General features: G+C 47.3%; 1 protein-coding gene across 1 annotated transcript in view; it reads right to left on the bottom strand.

Moving 5' to 3' along the window:
* LOC147100461 (pannexin-3-like) overlaps window positions 1–20,591 on the bottom strand; it is a 54,554-nt gene that overhangs the window by 21,050 nt on the left and 12,913 nt on the right. Inside the window, exon 2 of the mRNA XM_085968206.1 lies at window positions 19,590–19,729. Coding sequence (XP_085824332.1) covers window positions 19,590–19,729 — 140 coding nt within the window. The remainder of the gene's footprint in view (window positions 1–19,589; window positions 19,730–20,591) is intronic.

Here is a 20,591-nt window from a genome sequence, read left to right as displayed (position 1 = left end):
GTTCAAGTCCCAGTCCAGAAACTTGAGCACAAAAATCTAGGCTGACACGCCAGTGCAATACCGAGGGAGTGCTGCACTGTCGGAGGTGCCGTCTTTCGGATGAGTCGTTAAACCGAGGCCCCGTCTGCTCTCTCAGGTGGACGTAAAAGATCCCATGGCCACTATTTCGAAGAAGAGCGGGGGAGTTATCCGTTGTATCCTGGCCAATATTTACCCTCAATCAACATCACTAAAAAAACAGGCTATCTGGTCATTATCACACTGCTGTTTGTGGGAGCTTGCTCTGTGCAAATTGGCTGTCGCGTTTCCTACATTACCACAGTGACTATACTTCAAAAACTACTTAATTGGCTGTAAATTGCTTTGGGACTTCTGGTGGTCGTGAAAAACGCTATATAAATGCAAATCTTTCTTGCTTTTCAATCTGGCTGGAGCAGGTACTGGATGTGGCTGAGGAAGAGAGTCTGACCTGCAGGAACAGTGAATTATGGCGCAACAGGGCGGAGAGCATGCTCCGAGGTCCTTAGACTCTACACTGGAGGCCTTGGTGGAGGAGGTGAACAGGAGGAGAGATGTCCTCAATCCACAGGGGGCCAGGAGGCCCTGCAGGCAAACTCGAAGAAAGCAGTGGGAGCAGCTTGCCCTGGTGGTCAATACCAGAAGTCAAGCCCCGAGGACCTGGATGCAGTGCTGCAAAAAGTTCAGTGCCCTCACACGAGTGGCCAAGGTCATCTTCAAATACCATATCCCACCAGCTGCACCGCTAGCCTCTCACACTGCTCAATGCACCACACCCCCAGCCTGGAAGTTCATGGTCACGGTGACCTTCACAGCCACTGGCAAAGCGGCCCTCGCCCTGCCCTGAGATTGCAGTTGTGGCTACAGCAGGTGGCAGATTTCAGTGAGGACTTCCTTGGTGAAGCGCAAATGTCTCACACATTGTTCCTCACTGAGGTTCAGGTAGGTGTATTGCTCCTTGAATACCCTGGGTGGATATGGCCTCCTGCTGAGAGCCCTTCTCCCCCTCCGACTCCTCCCTCTGCCAGCAGCTTGTCCTGCTCTGCATTGCCTCTGCTCATTCTCCCAGTCATGCTGTACTTCAAGGGGAATTCCTACTAGTGTACCCATGTCTTGGAGCAAGTGGTCTGTGCAGAATCCTTGAAGTCAGCACAAAGTCCTTCAGCACCTGCCACATCACTCCTGTAGACTTTAGCAACTTGAACTAACTATACAAACCACCAAACACTTGTACAAACTCAGCAAGAGCCAGTAGAAATCAATTAGCAACTAATCTGCAAGTTGGTGATGATCCATTTAAATAGCGCTGGTGGGGGGGGGGGGGGGGGATTGTTCCTGCAGCTGAACGTGTGTTCAGCTGTGCGTGTTTATGAGAGGGCATTAGCTGGAGCGTTGAGCTACAAAATGGCAGCGCTGGTGCCTGATTGACTTCACGACCTGCCTACTCTGCATACTTAAGGCGCACGCTTCTTGCATCCGCGTCCTGCACCAGAAGTATGCACGCGTGCCGTGGACACCATTTTGGACCCAAATCGGCACCCGTGGCGCCCAAACAACGGGCGCTACGGTGCTGAATTTTGCAGTCATAGTATTACATAGTATTTACAGCACAGAAACAGGCCATTCAGCCCAATAGGTTTATGCCGGTGTTTATGCTCCACACGAGCCTCCTCCCACCCTACTTCATCTAACCCCACAAACATATCTTTCTATTCCTTTCTCCCTCATGTGTTCATCCAGCTTCCCCTTAAATGCATCTACGCTATTTGCCTCAACCACTCCCTGTGGTAGCGAGTTCCATATTCTCACCACTCTCTGGGTAAAGAAATTTCTCCTGAATTCCCTATTGGATTTATTAGTGATTATCTTATATTTATGGCCCCTAGTTTTGGTCTCCCCCGCAAGTGGAAACATCTTCTCTACGTCTACCCGATCGAACCCTTTCATAATATAAAGACCTCTATCAGGTCACCCCTCAGTTTTTTCTAGAGAAAAGAGCCCCAGCCTGCTCAATATAGTGATTAAAAATTTTAACTGCTAGTTGTGACATCTCTTGCAAGCTTTTTTTTCATATTCCCTTTTTGCACCTCTAATTATTTTCTTTGTATCCCTTTGTTGCTTTTTATAGCTCTCCCAATCCATGGATTTCCACTTTTTCTTGCATTTATGTAAACCTCATGTAGAGTGATACAGCACAGAAGGAGGCCACTTGTCCCATCGTGCCTGTGTCTTTTTAAATCTTTCAGATTAATACTGCCTCTTACCTCATTTGTTGGCCATTGCTGTTTAAGTACACAAATGGAACCTTTGCCTTTTCGGAGTATGTACTGGTTTTGTATCGTACCAATTACTTCTTTGAATGTTTCCCAATGTTTTTCTGTAGGTTTATCCATTAACACAGATCTGGCGGTACAGATGCACAGATATAGGGGTACAGGTACACAGATATAGGGGTACAGGTACACAGATTTAGGGGTACAGGTACACAGATATGGAGGTGCAGATGCACAGATATAGCGGTACAGGTACACAGATCTGGAGGTGCAGATGCACAGATATAGAGGTACAGGTACACAGATATAGGGGTACAGGTACACAGATATAGGGGTACAGGTACACAGATATAGGGGTACAGGTACACAGATATAGGGGTACAGGTACACAGATATAGGGGTACAGGTACACAGATATAGGGGTACAGGTACACAGATCTGGAGGTACAGATGCACAGATCTGGAGGTGCATTTTGTCGGCCCCATAGGGTCACGTACCACTTACATAATGAGTCCGGAGAGCTTAGGTGCATGTGCATGAGGTGAACCTAGAGTTTAACCAACTAAACTCACCCAGCTTACAAGAGCAGAACACTGGTGAGCTTCCTGTTGCTTGTCTAGCTAAGACATCCCTACCCATTGGGACATTGTCCTGCAGAGTTATCTCGAGTTATCTGAGTGAGGAGAATTCCAGCCCAGTGACAGAGTCGTCCCTCCAGCTTCTGTCAGTGAGACAGGCTGTAAAGTAATCATCAGTACTGCAGACTGGCCAGCTCCAGAGTCAGCCAGAGAGAATGAGCTTGATTCCAAACTTCCATTGCCAGGTATATATTCCAACCTGTGTTCAGACATAACAGTAACCAAATTAGAAGGCTTGCAGACACAGGCTCCCATATTAAAAATATACGAGTAAATTTAGTGAGGCCCCACGCTACTGACTGGGCAGCAAGTGCAAATCAGAAAATGGTCATTGCCCTGATTTTCCATCCATTGTATATGGCCTCGTAAAATGCTCACTTAGAGATTTTTTTTGAAATTAAAGAAGACAGATGTCTGCTCTATCACAGTAGGGTGGAGGCAGGTGGCAGGGGTTATTTGAGCTGGAGTTAGGTGTTCTTAATGATGGACTGAATGTGCGGGCTTGATGATTCAAACAGGGCACTGACGCTGAACACTGAGTGCAGCCTGGGTAAGCAGTGAGGAGGGGGCGTGGAACTGAAGGCAAGTTGTGAATTTCTCCTGGCCAAACAAGGTGGTTTTGGTCTGACTAATGCTGATGTCACGTTTCTGGAATTTTTGAACATTTTTTCACACAAAGGATTTGGAAACAGAATTATTTTTAATGGTGTGGGTTTTAAAGGTGAAGAGTGTTCTGAGAAGTTTAACGAGAGGCACAGAGAGGAACGGTGGTTAATATGTTAATTGCAAGTTTCTTCCTCCAGAGACCAAACAATAAGAAACTCGATAGTTTGTCTGAGTATTGGGAATAGCTGCTAATCATAGACATTTACGCCACAGGAAGAGGCAATTTGGCCCATCGTGTCTGTGGCAGCCGAAAAAGAGCTATCCAGCCGAATCCTACTTTCCAGCTCTTGGTCCGTAGCCCTGTAGGTTGCAGCACTTCAAGTGCATATCCAATTCCTTTTTAAATGTGATGAGGGTTTCTGTCTCTATCACACTTTCAGGTAGTGAGTTCCAGACCCCCACCACCCTCTGGGTGAAAAAAGTTCTCCTCAACTCCCCTCTAATCCTTCTACCAATTACTTTAAATCTATGCCCCCTGGTTATTGACTTCTTACAATTGTTGGAAAACTCTTTGATCTGTGCCAGGCTGTGAGCGGGGTGAGCTTTTCTGACACAATGAGAGAGGCATTTAAAAATCTGAACACAGACACCAAAAGGGCAGTCTTTTGGCTTTTGGAAATAGGACATTGCACAGGCAAAGGCAGGGATTGCAGGGTTCTGCCCTGGGCTCCAGGACACGATACAAAGGGATTATTCTAATCCAGGAAGATGATCCAGCAATGTGGGATTGTCGTGTGTTCTTTATTATGTATCATTATGCAGATATAAATTGTCCCAATTCAGCTAAGTGACTGATAATATCTGTTGCTCTGCTAGTCTCACTTTACTGTGGAATAAAGCAGCTTAAAATTCAAACCAATCATCTTTTGATCCCTTTGGAGAGAATAAAGAAATACACATGAAAGACACGAATGTCCAGTCCAGATCAAAGGGAGGCTATTGTTACATCCCTGGATAAGCTATCATATAATAAGTAAATATAAAGCAGTGTGAGTCAACTCCAATAATAGTACGACACTCAGACCAGTTACAGGAGCGATTGACACCACCAAACCCGAGAAGGTATCTACAGCAAACCTGAAGCCGTAACAGTTGTGTGGCAGAATTTCTGGTCGCTCCACAACTTAAAGTCAGTTCGATAAGACAGCAGCAGTGGTGGAGTTGGTGGTCATGGTGAAGCTGGCTGCCCCATGGTGCACTGAGACAGCATATGGATGTGGAAGAGGAGGGAAACTTAGGCAAGCCAGAGATGACCAAATGGGCACAGGAGGAGAAGCTTACAGGTAGGACGGGACCCAGGACTGTACAGTGTCATGGAGCTGGAGACCATGGACGGAATAGTTCACTGTTGAAAGCCATGGATGAGTAGGGCTAACATGTCATAGTCACACAGGACGTGATTGGTGACTTTGACCGGGGCAGCCTCAGTGCTGTGGACTGATCTAAATCAAGACTGAAGAGATTTCAATGGGTAACAGGTAACATGGAGCTGAGTGGTACTGACGTGTTGAAAGATCTTTAAGAGGAAGGGGTTGTTAGAGATGGAGGGGATTGAAGGGGTTGAGGGTGGACTTTTAAGGAAGTGGTAATAATAACATTTTTGAAGGAGAGCAACGATGCAGAGGAAAGGGAACACTGATGATGTCAGAAACCATTGAGCTGAGGAGAGATAGTTGAGTGGTCAGCTGCTGGGCCTGGAGGGTATTGAGGTTGCTTTTATGGAGGGTCTGAGCTTGTTGGAGGTTGAAGGGGAGATGGGGCAGTTCTACTCATGTTGTGGGGTCAGGACTGGGATAGTGAGGAACTATGGGTGGGAAGATGGTAAGGTGAGGGTATTTTCTAAATGGTAAGAAACTAAGAACTGTGGAGGAGCAGGGAGATTTAGGTGTCCATGTACACAAATCACTAAAAGCTAGTGGACAGGTACAAATGCAACCAAAGTGGAATCATAGAAATTTACAGCACAGAAGGAGGCCATTCGGCCCATCGTGTCTGCGCCGGCCGAAAAAGAGCTCTCCAGCCTAATCCCACTTTCCAGCTCTTGGTCTGTAGCCCTGTAGTTTACGGCACTTCAAGTGCATATCCAAGTACTTTTTAAATGCAATGAGGGTTTCTACCTCACTGCCTGAAAGGGTGGTAGAGTTCCAGGCCCCCACTACCCTCTGGGTGAAAAAAGTTCGCAACTCCCCTCTAATCCTTCTACCAATTACTTTAAATCTATGCCCCCTGGTTATTGACCTCTGCTAGGGGAACTAGGTCCTTCCTATCCACTCTATCTCGGCCCCTCATCATTTTATACACCTCAATTAATCTCCCCTCAGCCTCCTCTGTTCCAAAGAAAACAACCCCAGCCCCAGCCTGTCCAATCTTTCCTCATAACTAAAATTCTCCAGCCCTGGCAACGTCCTCGTAAATCTCCTCTGTACCCTCTCTAGTGCAATCACATCTTTGAGAAATTTAATTTATGTTGGCCTTTACCTCAAAGGGGCTGTAACACAAAGGGGTGGAAGTGATGTTACAGTCATATAAAGCTCTGGTCAGACCCCATTTGGAGCACTGTGTTCAGTTCTGAGCACCACACCTCAGGAAGGATATATTGGCCTTGGAGGGGGTGCAGCGCAGATTCACCAGAATGATAGCAAAATACTGCAGATACTGGAAATCCAAAATAACAACAGAAAATGCTGGAAAAACTCAGCAGGCCAGGCAACATCCGTGGAGAGAAATTAGAGTCGACGTTTCAGGTCTAACCCTTTTTCAAAACTGGAAAGGAAATGAAATAGATCGAAAGGCAGGGGTGGGAGAGAACAAAAGAAGTGAAGAGACATTAAGAGGTATTCAAAATCAGACGAGATGGTGATAGGACTAGTGGAGACAAAAGACGGCTCAGATTAGGTGTGAAATGTTCTGGCAGAATGGGAGACAGCTGCCATGTGGGAGAGAGAAAAAAAGGAAAGGGTCGGGGGAGGGAAAAACCAAAACAAAGGGGTGGATAAAAGATATAAGTAAAAATGTAATAGGGGCCAGGGTTATGATCTGAAATTGTTGAACTCGATATTGAGTCCGGAAGGCTGCAAAGTGCCTCCACAGATGTTGCCTGGCCTGCTAAGTTCACCAGAATGATACCGGGGCTAAAAGGGTTAAATTATGAGGACAGGTTGCATAAACTTGGCCTATATTCCCTTAAGTATAGAAAATTAATGGGTGATCCAAGTATGGTGTTTAAAATGATAAAAGGAATTGATAGAGTAGATACAGAGAAGCTATTTCCTCTGTTGGGAATCTCGAACAAGTGGGCATAATCTTAAAATTAGAGCTAGGTCGTTCAGGAGTGAAATCAGGAAGCACTTTTTCACACAAAGGGTAATAGAAATCTGGAAATCGCTCCCCCAAAAGGTTGTGGATGATGGGGGTCAATTGGTGCTTTCAAAACTGAGATTGATCGTTTTTTTGTTAGATAAGGGATCAAGGTATTTGGAACAAAGGCTGGTAAATGGGGTTACAAAAGCAAAATACTGCAGATGCTGGAAATCTGAAATAAAAACAGAAAATGCTGAAGTACTCAGCAAGTCAGGCAGCATCTGTGGAGAGAGAAATGGAGTTAACGTTTCAGGTCGGTTCTGACGAAGGGCCATCGACCTGAAACGTTAACTCTGTTGCTCGAGATAGTTATTCAGATCCGGCTGTGGATAATCAATCACTATGTGGATTAAGCCTGTGCTCCTTGGATTTGAGGTCATTGCACTGGGGGAATGACAGGGTGGGAGATGGATTCAGTGGAATAAGGATTCGAATGTGGAAGCAAAGGCAGCAATATCATGTTGAATGGTGGGGTAGGAGTTAGGGAGTCAGGCGGGGTGGCAATTTTCAAGGGCAGCGGGTGAAAGTGGAGGAGTTGGAAGATGTAGGGAGACGTGGATGATGAAAGGCAGCATAGTGATTATGTTATTGGAGTAGTAATCCAGAGGCCTAGACTAATGATTCAGAGACATGAGTTCAAATCCCACCATGGCAGCTGGGGAATTTAAATCCAGTTAATTAAATAAATCTGGAAAAAAAAGCTAGATTCAGTAATGGTGACCATGAAACTACCAGTTTGTCGTAAAAATCCATCTGGTTCACTAATGTCCTTTAGAGAAGGAAATCCGCTGTCCTTACCCGGTCTGACCTATATGTGACTCCAGACCCACAGCAATGTGGTTAACTCTTAACTGCCCTCTGAAATGGCCTAGACAACCCACTCAGTTGTACCAAACTGCTACGACACACCACACGGACTGCAGCGGTTTAAGAAGGTGGCTCCCCACCACCTTCTCTAGGGCAATAAATGCTGGCCTTGCCAGCGATATCCACATCCCGTGAATGAATTTTTAAAAATGAATGATGATGATGAGGTGAACGGAACTGACTCTAGCAATGATTGAGATCTCGGAGATGCTGAAACTTCACGTGACAGAAAGGTTGTAGGTGAGAGAGTTAATGTGCAGGGTGATGTTAAGTTGGGGTGGGCGATTGAAGGAGGGGTGCAAGGAGAATCTAGCTGTAGGTTGAAGGCATCAGGGATGAGGAGTTGCTCAGTGCAAAAGCTAAGGTGAGGAAAAGGGAAGAGACTGGCAAGAGAGGATGGGTTTGGGAGGTGGTAGACAATGAGGACATTGTAGGAACAGCATGAAAGATGATGGAGAGTGTGGGACTCAAATAAGATACCAGAGCAGTAAGGACACAGGAGATTGGACCAAGAGAGGAGAGCCATGCCACTTTGGGCATGGAATATAAGGCCAGATGGGGAGATGGGTTGGAGATGTTGGCCCTGGTTACAAAGTTGGTGGAGTGTGCATCAGACAGTGGGATGGACAGTGGGAGTTGCTGCTGCGAGACCCGGCAGTAAGGGATCCATGGGAACAGTGAAGGAAGAGATATTAGGGAGGCAGTTGCATACGGTGGGGGGGGATGGGTTTGCAGGGTCATAATGATGTAAGGGGAGGTTTGGACAGTGTGAATAACAGAAGCTAGGAAGACTAGAGGGAGACAAGAAAGAAAGACTTGCATTTCTATAGCACCTTTCACGACCACCGGACATCTCAAAGCGCTTTACAGCCAATGAAGTACTTTTTGAAGTGTAGTCACAGTTGTAATGTGGTAAATGCAGCAGACAATTTGTGCACAGCAAGCTCCCACAAACAGCAATGTGATGATGACCAGATAATCTGTTTTTGTTATGTTGATTGAGGGATAAATATTGGCCAGGACATCGGGGATAACTCCCCTGCTCTTCTTCGAAATTTTACGTCCACCTGAGAGAGCAGATGGGGCCTCAGATTAATGTCTCATCCAAAAGACGACACCTACGACAGTGCAGCACTCCACTGGAGAGTCAGCCTAGATTTATGTGCTCAAGCCCCTGGAGTAGGATGTAAACCCACAACATTCTGACCCAGAGGCAAGTGTGCTACCCACTGAGCCACAGCTGACAAGACATGAAGGAGAGAAGTAAGATGGGCCCAGGAGTGAGACAGGATCAGAGTGGCAAGCAATGTGCACACATAGTGGACACAGAGAACTACTTTAGACCTATGCATGCAGACAAGATACCAAATGCAGATCATGAAATATCCAACATAGGACCGTGAGATATATCGGACTCGGGGCCATGAGATATATCGGACTCGGGGCCGTGAGATATATCGGACTCGGGGCCGTGAGATATCGGACTCGGGGCCGTGAGATATCGGACTCGGGGCCGTGAGATATCGGACTCGGGGCCGTGAGATATCGGACTCGGGGCCGTGAGATATCGGACTCGGGGCCGTGAGATATCGGACTCGGCCGTGAGATATCGGACTCAGGGCCGTGAGATATCGGACTCAGGGCCGTGAGATATCGGACTCAGGGCCGTGAGATATCGGACTCAGGGCCGTGAGATATCGGACTCAGGGCCGTGAGATATCGGACTCAGGGCCGTGAGATATCGGACTCAGGGCCGTGAGATATCGGACTCAGGGCCGTGAGATATCGGACTCAGGGCCGTGAGATATCGGACTCAGGGCCGTGAGATATCGGACTCAGGGCCGTGAGATATCGGACTCAGGGCCGTGAGATATCGGACTCAGGGCCGTGAGATATCGGACTCAGGGCCGTGAGATATCGGACTCAGGGCCGTGAGATATCGGACTCAGGGCCGTGAGATATCGGACTCAGGGCCGTGAGATATCGGACTCAGGGCCGTGAGATATCGGACTCAGGGCCGTGAGATATCGGACTCAGGGCCGTGAGATATCGGACTCAGGGCCGTGAGATATCGGACTCAGGGCCGTGAGATATCGGACTCAGGGCCGTGAGATATCGGACTCAGGGCCGTGAGATATCGGACTCAGGGCCGTGAGATATCGGACTCAGGGCCGTGAGATATCGGACTCAGGGCCGTGAGATATCGGACTCAGGGCCGTGAGATATCGGACTCAGGGCCGTGAGATATCGGACGCAGGACCGTGAGATATCGGACGCAGGACCGTGAGATATCGGACGCAGGACCGTGAGATATCGGACGCAGGACCGTGAGATATCGGACGCAGGACCGTGAGATATCGGACGCAGGACCGTGAGATATCGGACGCAGGACCGTGAGATATCGGACGCAGGACCGTGAGATATCGGACACAGGACCGTGAGATATCGGACACAGGACCGTGAGATATCGGACACAGGACCGTGAGATATCGGACACAGGACCGTGAGATATCGGACACAGGACCGTGAGATATCAAACACACTCTATCAACATGTATTCCAGAAATTCTCTGAGGACTTCACCTAAAGAGAGTGAGTGCTGCGTCACTCCACCTTATTGGCCACCTTATAGGAGACACCAGGAGAAAGGGAGTGCTTGGACATCGGGCATCGTGCCAAGGGGCCCCCTTGGTCTGCAGGAGGAATGGGAGGAGGAGATGAGGCCAGGCAGAGCAGCACTAGCTGCTGCGGGAGAGAGGGACAGGAGGGCTAGGTGGTCTCCTTCCCCCCTGCAGGTACAGGACATCCCTCCTCCTATGGACCTCCTCCACCAGGACCGCCAGTGCCGGGTCCGAGAACCTGTGCACCCTCTCACTCGGTCCCTGAGCCATCCTCTTGCAGAGAAGGCACATGCTGGATGGGCTGAATGGCCTTCTGTGCTGTTATGATTCTATGATTCTATCCTGAAACGTTCCGTTGTGTGTCAGCCACCTTTAGTGGAAGTGAATGGGTGAAAGCTACATATACTGCTCCACGAAAATTGCTTCTAATCAGCACTTGAGTGCTAAACCTGCAGGTGCCTGTTTTAAACTAATTAGTGGGGGGAAGGTTTCAAGAGAGCAAAAAATAAAAATGTCAGCGGAGAAGGCAATAGAGCAAGGTAGCAGTGGGGGAATTAAAAACCAGAGCGTGTCAGGAAGGGACAGAATGTATAAAGGTAAAGTAAAGGGGGTAAAAGCAGGAATAAATTGTCACAAAACATACTTAAAAGTTCTTTATCTGAATGCACGCAGCATTTGTAACAAAATAGACGAGTTGACGGTACAAATAACTACACATGGGTATGATCTGGTGGCCATTACAGAAACATGGCTGCAAGGTGACCATGACTGGGAACTAAACATCCAGGGGTATTTGACAATTAGGAAGGACAGACAGAAAGGAAAGGCAGGTGGGGTGGCTATGTTAATAAAGGATGCAATAGTGAGAAATGATATTGGGTCAAAGGATCAGGATAGTGAAACAGTTTGGGTGGAGATAAGGAATAATAAGGGGAAGAAGTCACTAGTGAGCATAGTCTATAGGCCTCCTAACAGTTGCAACTCTGTTGGTCGGAGTATAAATCAGGAAATAGTTGGGGCTTGTAATAAGGGAACAGCTATAATCATGGGTGATTTTAACTTTCATATTGACTGGACAAATCAAATTGGGCAGGGCAGCCTTGAGGAAGAGTTCATAGCGTGCATTAGGGACGGGTTCCTTGAGCAGTATGTTACTGAACCAACCAGGGGGCAGGCAATCTTAGATCTGGTCCTGTGTAATGAGACAGAATTAATAAAAAATGTCCTAGTAAAGGATCCCCTTGGAATGAGTGACCATAACATGGTTGAATTCCAAATTCAGTTGGAGGGTGAGAGAGTTGGATCTCAAACCAGCGTACTAAGCTTAAATAAAGGAGACTATGAAGGTATGAGAGCAGAGTTGACTAAAGTGGACTGGGAAAATAGATTAAAGTGTAAGACGGTACATGAGCAGTGGTGTACATTCAAGGAGATATTTCACAACTTTCAAGAAAAATATATTCCACTGAGGAAAAAGGGGCGTAAAAGAAAAGACAGCCATCTGTGGCTAAGTAAAGTAATAAAGGATAGTATCCGACTGAAAACAAGGGCATATAAAGTAGCCAAATCTAGTGGGAGGATAGAAGATTGGGAAGCATTTAAAAGCCAGCAAAGAATAACTAAAAGATTAATTAAGAAAGGGAAGATAGATTAAGAAAGTAAACTAGCAAAAAATATAAAAACAGATAGCAAGAGTTTCTACAGTTATATAAAAAGAAAAAGGGTGGCTAAAGTGAATGTTGGTCCCTTAGAGGACGAGAGCGGGAAATTAGTGGTGGGGAACATGGAGATGGCAAAAATGCTGAACAAATATTTTGTATCAGTCTTTACAGTAGAGGACAACAAAAATATCCCAACACTGGACAAACAGGGGGCTATAGGGGGGAGGAATTAAACACGATTAAAATCACTAAGGAGGTGGTACTCGGTAAGATAATGGGACTAAAGGTGGATAAATCACCTGGACCTGATGGCTTACATCCTAGGGTCTTGAGAGAAGTAGCGGTAGGGATTGTGGATACATTAGTGGTAATTTTCCAAAACTCCCTGGATTCAGGAAAGGTCCCAGCAGATTGGAAAACTGCTAATGTAACACCCTTATTTAAAAAGGGAAGTAGACAAAAGGCTGGAAACTATAGACCAGTTAGCCTAACATCTGTGGTTGGTAAAATGTTGGAGTCCATTATTAAGGAAGCAGTAACAGGACATTTGGATAAGCATAACTTAATCGGACAGAGTCAGCATGGTTTTATGAAGGGGAAGTCATGTTTGACAAATTTGCTTGAATTCTTTGAGGACATAACAAACAGGGTGGATAAAGGGGAACCAGTGGATGTGGTGTATTTGGACTTCCAAAAGGCATTTGACAAGGTGCCACACAAAAGATTACTGCACAAGATAAAAAATCACGGGATTGGGGGTAATATACTGGCATGGGTGGAAGATTGGCTATCTAACAGAAAACGGAGAGTTGGGATAAATGGTTCATTCTCAGGTTGGCAATCAGTGACTAGTGGTGTTCCGCAGGGGTCAGTGCTGGGACCCCAACTCTTTACAATCTATATTAACGATTTGGAGGAAGGGACCGAGTGCAACGTATCCAAGTTTGCCGACGATACAAAGATGGGAGGGAAAGCAGTGAATGAGGAGGACATAAAAAACCTGCAAAAGGACATAGACAGGCTAAGTGAGTGGGCAGAAATTTTGCAGATGGAATATAATGTTGGAAAGTGTGATGTTATGCACTTTGGCAGAAAAAATCAAAGAGCAAGTTATTATCTAAATGGAGAGAAACTGCAAAGTGCTACAGCCCCGAGACCGGAGAAGCAGCGGACCTGCGCGGGAGCAGCCCGAGGCGGGAGAGCTTAAAGGCTTAAAAGGGAGCAGTCAGAGGCACCGAGGCCCACAGCCCCAAGACCGGAGACGCAGCGGACCTGCGCGGGAGCAGCCCGAGGCGGGAGAGCTTAAAGGCTTAAAAGGGAGCAGTCAGAGGCACCGAGGCCCACAGCCCCGAGACCGGAGAAGCAGCGGACCTGCGCGGGAGCAGCCCGAGGCGGGAGAGCTTAAAGGCTTAAAAGGGAGCAGTCAGAGGCATACCAATCCAGGTTCCAGGAGAGAGGTAAAAAGTAATCCAAGTGTGACGTCACCAGGGAGCAGGTAAGTGATTGGTTGGTGAGTATTTCTCTTTTTTCAATACAAGCTTGAATTCTGTGGTGTTAAATTTCTGTGGTGTAGTGGGGACAGTTGGTAAATAAAGCGCCCTAGAGTATACCTGTAACTGGGGTATTGAATAAATGTTTTAATTAATTAAAGGAGTAAGTCATGGCAGGAGAGTTCAGACCCGTGTTCTGCTCCTCTTGCTCCATGTGGGAAGTCAGGGACGCTGCCAGTGTCCCTGACGACCATGTGTGCGGGAAATGCATCCAGCTGCAGCTACTTGTAGACCGCATTGCGGCGCTCGAGCTGCGGGTGGATGAATTTTGGAGCATGCGCGATGCTGAGAGGGTCGTGGATAGCACGTTTAGCGAGTTGTTCACGCCTCAGGGTAGGGCAGCACAGGGGGTGACCACCAGGCGGAGCAACAAAGGCAGGCAGGTAGTGCAGGGACCCCCTGCGGACATCCCCCTTTCAAACAGGTATACCAAGTTGGATACTGTTGAGGGGGATGACTCACCAGGGGAAGGCAGCAGCAGCCAGCTTCCTGGCACCAGGGACGCTTCTGCTGCTCAGGAAGGGAGGAAAAAGAGTGGGAGAGCAATAGTGGTAGGGGATTCTATCGTAAGGGGAACAGATAGGCGTTTCTGTGACCGCAAACGTGACTCCAGGATGGTTTGTTGCCTCCCTGGGGCCAGGGTCAGGGATGTCACTGAGCGGCTACAGGGCATTCTTAAGGGGGAGGGTGAGCAGGCAGAGGTCGTGGTCCACATTGGGACCAACGACATAGGTAGGAAGGGGGATGAGGTCCTGCATCAAGAATTTAGGGAGCTAGGTAACAGATTAACGAGCAGGACCTCAAAGGTTGTAATCTCTGGATTACTCCCAGTGCCACGTGCTAGTGAGTATAGGAATGGGAGGATAGAGCAGATGAATGCGTGGCTAAAGAGTTGGTGTAGGGGGGAGGGTTTTACTTTCCTGGATCACTGGGCCTGCTTCTGGGAAAGGTGGGACTTGTACAAGTCGGACGGGTTGCACCTGAACCAGAGCGGGACAAATATCCTTGTGGGGTGGTTTGCTAGCACTGTTGGGGGGGGTTTAAACTAACTTGGCAGAGGGATGGGATACAGAGGGGAGCTGAAATAGGGGGTGATGTGCTGCCAATTATAGAGAAAAAAACAAGTCACCTTGGTAGTCAGGGCAAATATATAAGGGCAAGGCTGGATGGCATCTATTTTAATGCAAGGAGTCTTGCAAATAAGGTGGATGAACTGAAGGTGTTGATAAACACATGGGAGTATGATATTGTTGCTATCACGGAGACATGGTTGAGGGAGGGGCAAGACTGGCAGCTCAATATTCCGGGGTACAGAATCTTCAGGCGAGACAGAGGGGGAGGTATAAGAGGAGGGGGTGTCGCAATATTAATTAAGGAGTCAATTACTGCAGTAAGGAGGGATGATATATTAGCAGGTTCCTCTAATGAGGCCATATGGGTGGAGCTTAAAAACAAAAAGGGGGCAAGCACTTTGCTGGGAGTGTACTATAGGCCTCCAAACAGTCAGGGGGAGATAGAGGAACAGATATGTAGGCAAATCTCAGAGAAATGTGCAAATAATAGGGTAATAATAATGGGGGATTTCAACTTCCCCAATATTAACTGGGATAGTCAGAGTGTGAAAGGCTCAGAGGGTGTAGAATTCTTAAAGTGCATCCAGGAGAGCTTTTTGAGCCAGCATGTAGAAAGTCCTACAAGAGAGGGGGCGGTACTGGACCTAATTCTAGGGAATGTGGCCGGCCAAGTGGAAAAAGTGCTAGTAGGTGAGCACTTTGGTGACAGTGACCATAATATGGTAAGATTTAAGGTGGTCATGGAAAAGGACAGGGATGGGCCGGAAATAAAGGTTCTAAATTGGGGGAAGGCCGATTTTAATAGGATAAGGCAGGATCTGGCCAAAATGGACTGGGATCAGCTACTTGTAGGAAAATCCGCATCACAGCAATGGGAGGCTTTCAGAAGGGAGATTGAGATCATACAATGGCAACATGTTCCCGTAAAGGTCAAGGGTGGTTCCAAAAACCACAGGGAACCTTGGATGTCAGGGGATATACGAGAATGGATTAGGAAAAAAAGGAGGGCTTTTGGCAGATACAAAAGGCTAAAGACGGGGGAAGCCCTAGAGGAGTACAAAAAGTGCAGGGAGATACTTAAAAAAGAAATTAGGAGATCAAGGAGGGGCCATGAAATAACACTGGCGAGCAAAATAAAGGAAAATCCTAAGATGTTTTATAAGTATATTAAGGGTAAGAGGATAACTAGGAAAAAATAGGGCCCATTAGGGACAAAAGATGTAGGAGGGGTTCTAAATGAATTTTTTGCATCTGTTTTCACTATGGAGAAGGACGATGTAGACATAGAAATAGGGCGGGGGGACTGTGATATGCTTGAACATATTCACATCGAGAGGGAGGAGGTATTGGCGGTTTTAGCTGGCCTAAAAATGGATAAATCCCCAGGCCCGGATGAAATGTATCCCAGGCTGCTGTGTGAGGCAAAGGAAGAGATTGCGGGGGCGCTAACACATATATTCAGGACCTCTCTGGCCACAGGGGATGTGCCAGAGGACTGGAGAACCGCTAATGTAGTACCATTATTCAAGAAGGGAAGTAGGGAAAAACCGGGGAACTACAGGCCAGTGAGCCTAACATCAGTGGTAGGAAAATTATTGGAAAAAATTCTGAGGGACAAAATTTGTCTCCACTTGGAGAGGCAAGGATTAATCAGGGATAGTCAACATGGCTTTGTCAAGGGAAGATCATGTCTGACTAATTTGATTGAATTTTTTGAGGGGGTAACTAGGTGTGTGGATGAGGGTAACGCAGTGGATGTGGTATATATGGATTTCAGTAAGGCCTTCGATAAAGTCCCGCACAGGAGACTGGTCAAGAAGGTAAGAGCCCATGGAATCCAGGGTGCCTTGGCACATTGGATACAAAACTGGCTTAGTGACAGAAGGCAGAGGGTGATGGTCGAAGGTTGTTTTTGTGACTGGAAGCCTGTGGCCAGTGGGGTACCACAGGGATCGGTGCTGGGTCCCTTGCTGTTTGTGGTCTACATTAATGACTTGGATATGAATGTAAAAGGTATGATCAGTAAGTTCGCGGATGATACAAAAATTGGTAGGGTGGTAAATAGCGAGGAGGGTAGTCTCAGTCTGCAGGACGATATAGATGGGTTGGTCAGATGGGCGGAACAGTGGCAAATGGAATTTAACCCGGAAAAGTGCGAGGTGATGCACTTTGGGGGGACTAACAAAGCAAGGGAATACACAATGAATGGTAAGACCCTAGGCAAGACGGAGGGTCAGAGGGATCTGGGTGTGCAAGTACACAGATCCCTGAAGGCGGCGGAACAGGTGGATAAGGTGGTAAAAAAGGCATATGGGATACTTGCCTTCATTAGCCGAGGCATTGAATATAAGAGCAAGGAGGTTATGATGGAACTGTATAAAACACTGGTTAGGCCACAGCTGGAATACTGTGTGCAGTTCTGGTCGCCACGCTACAGGAAGGATGTGATCGCGTTGGAGAGGGTGCAGAGGAGGTTCACCAGGATGTTACCGGGGCTGGAGCGCTTCAGCTATGAAGAGAGACTGGGCAGATTGGGTTTGTTTTCCTTGGAGCAGAGGAGGCTGAGGGGGGACATGATTGAGGTGTACAAAATTATGAGGGGCATAGATAGGATGGATGCTGAGGAGCTTTTTCCCTTAGTAGAGGGGTCAATAACTAGGGGGCATAGATTCAAGGTAAAGGGCGGGAGGTTTAGAGGGGATTTGAGAAAGAACTTTTTCACCCAGAGGGTGGTTGGAGTCTGGAACTCACTGCCTGAAAGGGTTGTGGAGGCAGGAACCCTCACAACATTTAAGAAGCATTTGGATGAGCACTTGAAATGCCATAGCATACAAAGCTACGGACCAAATGCTGGAATATGGGATTAGATCAGACAGGGCTTGATGGCCGGCGCGGACACGATGGGCCGAAGGGCCTCTATCCGTGCTGTATAACTCTGTGACTCTATGAGTACAAAGGGATCTGGGGGTCCTGGTGCATGAAACACAGAAGGTTAGTATGCAGGTACAGCAGGTGATCAGGAAGGCCAATGGAATCTTGGCTTTTATTGCAAGGGGGATGGAGTATAAAAGCAGGGAAGTCTTGCTTCAGTTATACAGGGTACTGGTGAGGCCACACCTGGAATACTGCGTACAGTTTTGGTTTCCATATTTAAGAAAAGATATACTTGCTCTCGAGGCAGTTCAGAGAAACATAGAAACATAGAGATAGGAACAGGAGTAGGCCATTCGGCCCTTCGAGCCTGCTCCGCCATTCAATGAGATCATGGCTGATCTTCGTCTGAGATCATAGCTGATCTTACCAGTTCAGTACCCCGTCCCCGCCTTTTCTCCGTAACCCTTAATCCCCTTAGCCTTCAGAAATATATCCAATTCTCTCTTGAAAATATTTATTGAATTAGCCTTCGCAGCCCTCTGTGGCAGGGAATTCCACAGGCTCACCACTCTTTGAGTGAAGAAATTCTTCCTCATCTCTGTTTTAAATGATTTGCCCGCTATTTTTAGACTGTGGCCCCTGGTTCTGTGCTCCCCTGCCATTGGAAACATTCTCTCTGAATTCAGCCTGTCCAGGCCTGCCATAATTTTATATGTTTCGATGAGATCCCCTCTCAATCTTCTAAACTCCAGTGAGTACAAGCCCAAACTATTCAATCTCTCCTCGTAGGTCATTCCCGCCATTCCAGGTATCAGCCTGGTGAATCGCCGCTGCACTCTTTCCATGGCAAGAACATCCTTCCGCAGATGGGGCGACCAAAACTGTACACAATACTCCAGATGCGGTCTCACCAGCACCTTGTACAGCTGTAGTAAGGTATCCCTATTCCTATACTCGAACCCCCTTGATATGAAGGCCAACATACCATTTGCCTTCTTAATCGCCTGTTGCACCTGCATGCTCTCCTTCAGTGACTGGTGCACAAGAACACCCAGGTCCCTCTGCACTTCCCCATCTCCCAATCTATTGCCATTTAGATAATAATCCACCCTCCTGTTTTTACCCCCAAAGTGGATAACCTCGCATTTATCCACATTATAGTGCATCTGCCACGTATCCGCCCATTCCCCCAACCTGTCCAAATCGCACTGTAGCCTCCTGACATCCTCATCAGAGCCCACCCCTCCTCCTAGTTTAGTGTCGTCAGCGGTTCACTCGGTTGATTCCGGAGATGAGGGGGTTGACTTATGAGGAAAGGTTGAGTAGGTTGGGCCTCTACTCATTGGAATTCAGAAGAATGAGAGGCGATCTTATCGAAACATATAAGATTGTGAGGGGGCTTGATCGGGTGGATGCGGTGAGGATGTTTCCACTGATGGGTGAGACTAGAACTAGGGGGCATAATCTTAGAATAAGGGGCTGCCCTTTCAAAACTGAGATGAGGAGAAACTTCTTCACTCAGAGGGTAGTAAATCTATGGAATTTGCTACCCCAGAGAGCTGTGGAAGCTGCGACATTAAATAAATTTAAAACGGAGATAGACAGTTTCCTAGCTGATAAGGGAATTAGGGGTTACGGGGAGCGGGCAGGGAAGTGGACGTGAGTCTAAGTTCGGATCAGCCATGATCCTATTGAATGGCGGAGCAGGCCCGAGGGGCCTTATGGCCTACTCCTGCTCCTACTTCTTATGTTCTTATGTTAGCACCTCCAGGCAAGTTTAAATCAATTAGCCCAAAAATTGGGTGCTAAAACCAGACTTTCAAACAGGCATGTCTTATTCGCACAGCACCCACCTAGCACCTGTTTTCACCCTTTCACCAAAATAATCCCTTCAATGTATAAGGGTACACTGTTGTTCTTGATCAATCTCACACACATTGTTGGTAAAGGATTAATATTGGACACCAGTGTCCAGTGTGTTCAGTACCTTGTGAATCCAGAGTGATGTCTGCACATTGCCACTGGGTTGGAGCTGATGATGGAGCAGAGTCTCCCAACAGTACAAGTCCACATATGTGGCCTGTTTCAGCGAGAAGTTACTGGGAGGAAAACAGGTGATTTGTGATCCTGAAAAATAGACAATGAAAATATGATTTTTCATCTACTTTCCCTCTGTCTGAGCCTGGCCATTGGGCTCCTGATTGTTGCCCACACTGTTATTACTGATCGACCAATCACACGCCTGCCTATAGCACAGGGCGAAGCTACCAGTGGTGTATTACTGATCGGCCAATCACACTGGAGACCAGTACGGTGCTCAGTAATTTTTCCATTTCAGGTATCAGGTCTCAATGGAAAGATGGGGGTGTAGGTCGAAAATGCAAATTGATTCTGGGTTTTATACAGAAGGGCACTAAATATGAAGGTAAGCAAGTGAAGTTTTGTTTATCATACCTAGCACAAAGGAAGATGGTTGTGGTGGTTGGAGGTCAATCATTTCAGCCCCAGGACATCGCTGCAGGAGTTCCTCAGGGCATTGTCCCAGGCCCAACCATCTTCAGCTGCTTCAACAATGACCTTCCCTCCATCATAAGGTCAGAAGTGGGGATGTTTGCTGATGACTCCTCAGGTAATGAAGCAGTCCATGCCCACATGCAGCAAGACCTGGACGACATTCAGACTTGGGCTGATAAGTGGCAGGTAACAATCGCACCACACAAGTGCTAGGTAACAACTATCTCCAACGAGTGTCTTAACCACCGCCCCTTGACATTCAACGGCATTACCATCACCAAATCCCCCATCATCAACATCCGGGTGTCACCATTGACCATAAACTTAGCTGAACCAACCATATAAATACTGTGGCAACAAGAGCAGGTCAGAGGCTGGGTATTCTGTGGCGAGTGTCTCACCTCCTGACTCCTCAAAGCCTTTCCACCATCTGCAAGGCACAAGTCAGGAGTGTGCACTTGCCTGGATGAGTGCA

This window comes from Somniosus microcephalus, chromosome 26 (genome assembly GCF_052327205.1).
Source record: "Somniosus microcephalus isolate GS21.2 chromosome 26, FLI_Smic_1.0, whole genome shotgun sequence".
Classification (NCBI taxonomy): Eukaryota; Metazoa; Chordata; class Chondrichthyes; order Squaliformes; family Somniosidae; genus Somniosus; species Somniosus microcephalus.
This window is presented reverse-complemented; position numbering and strand designations above follow the sequence as displayed.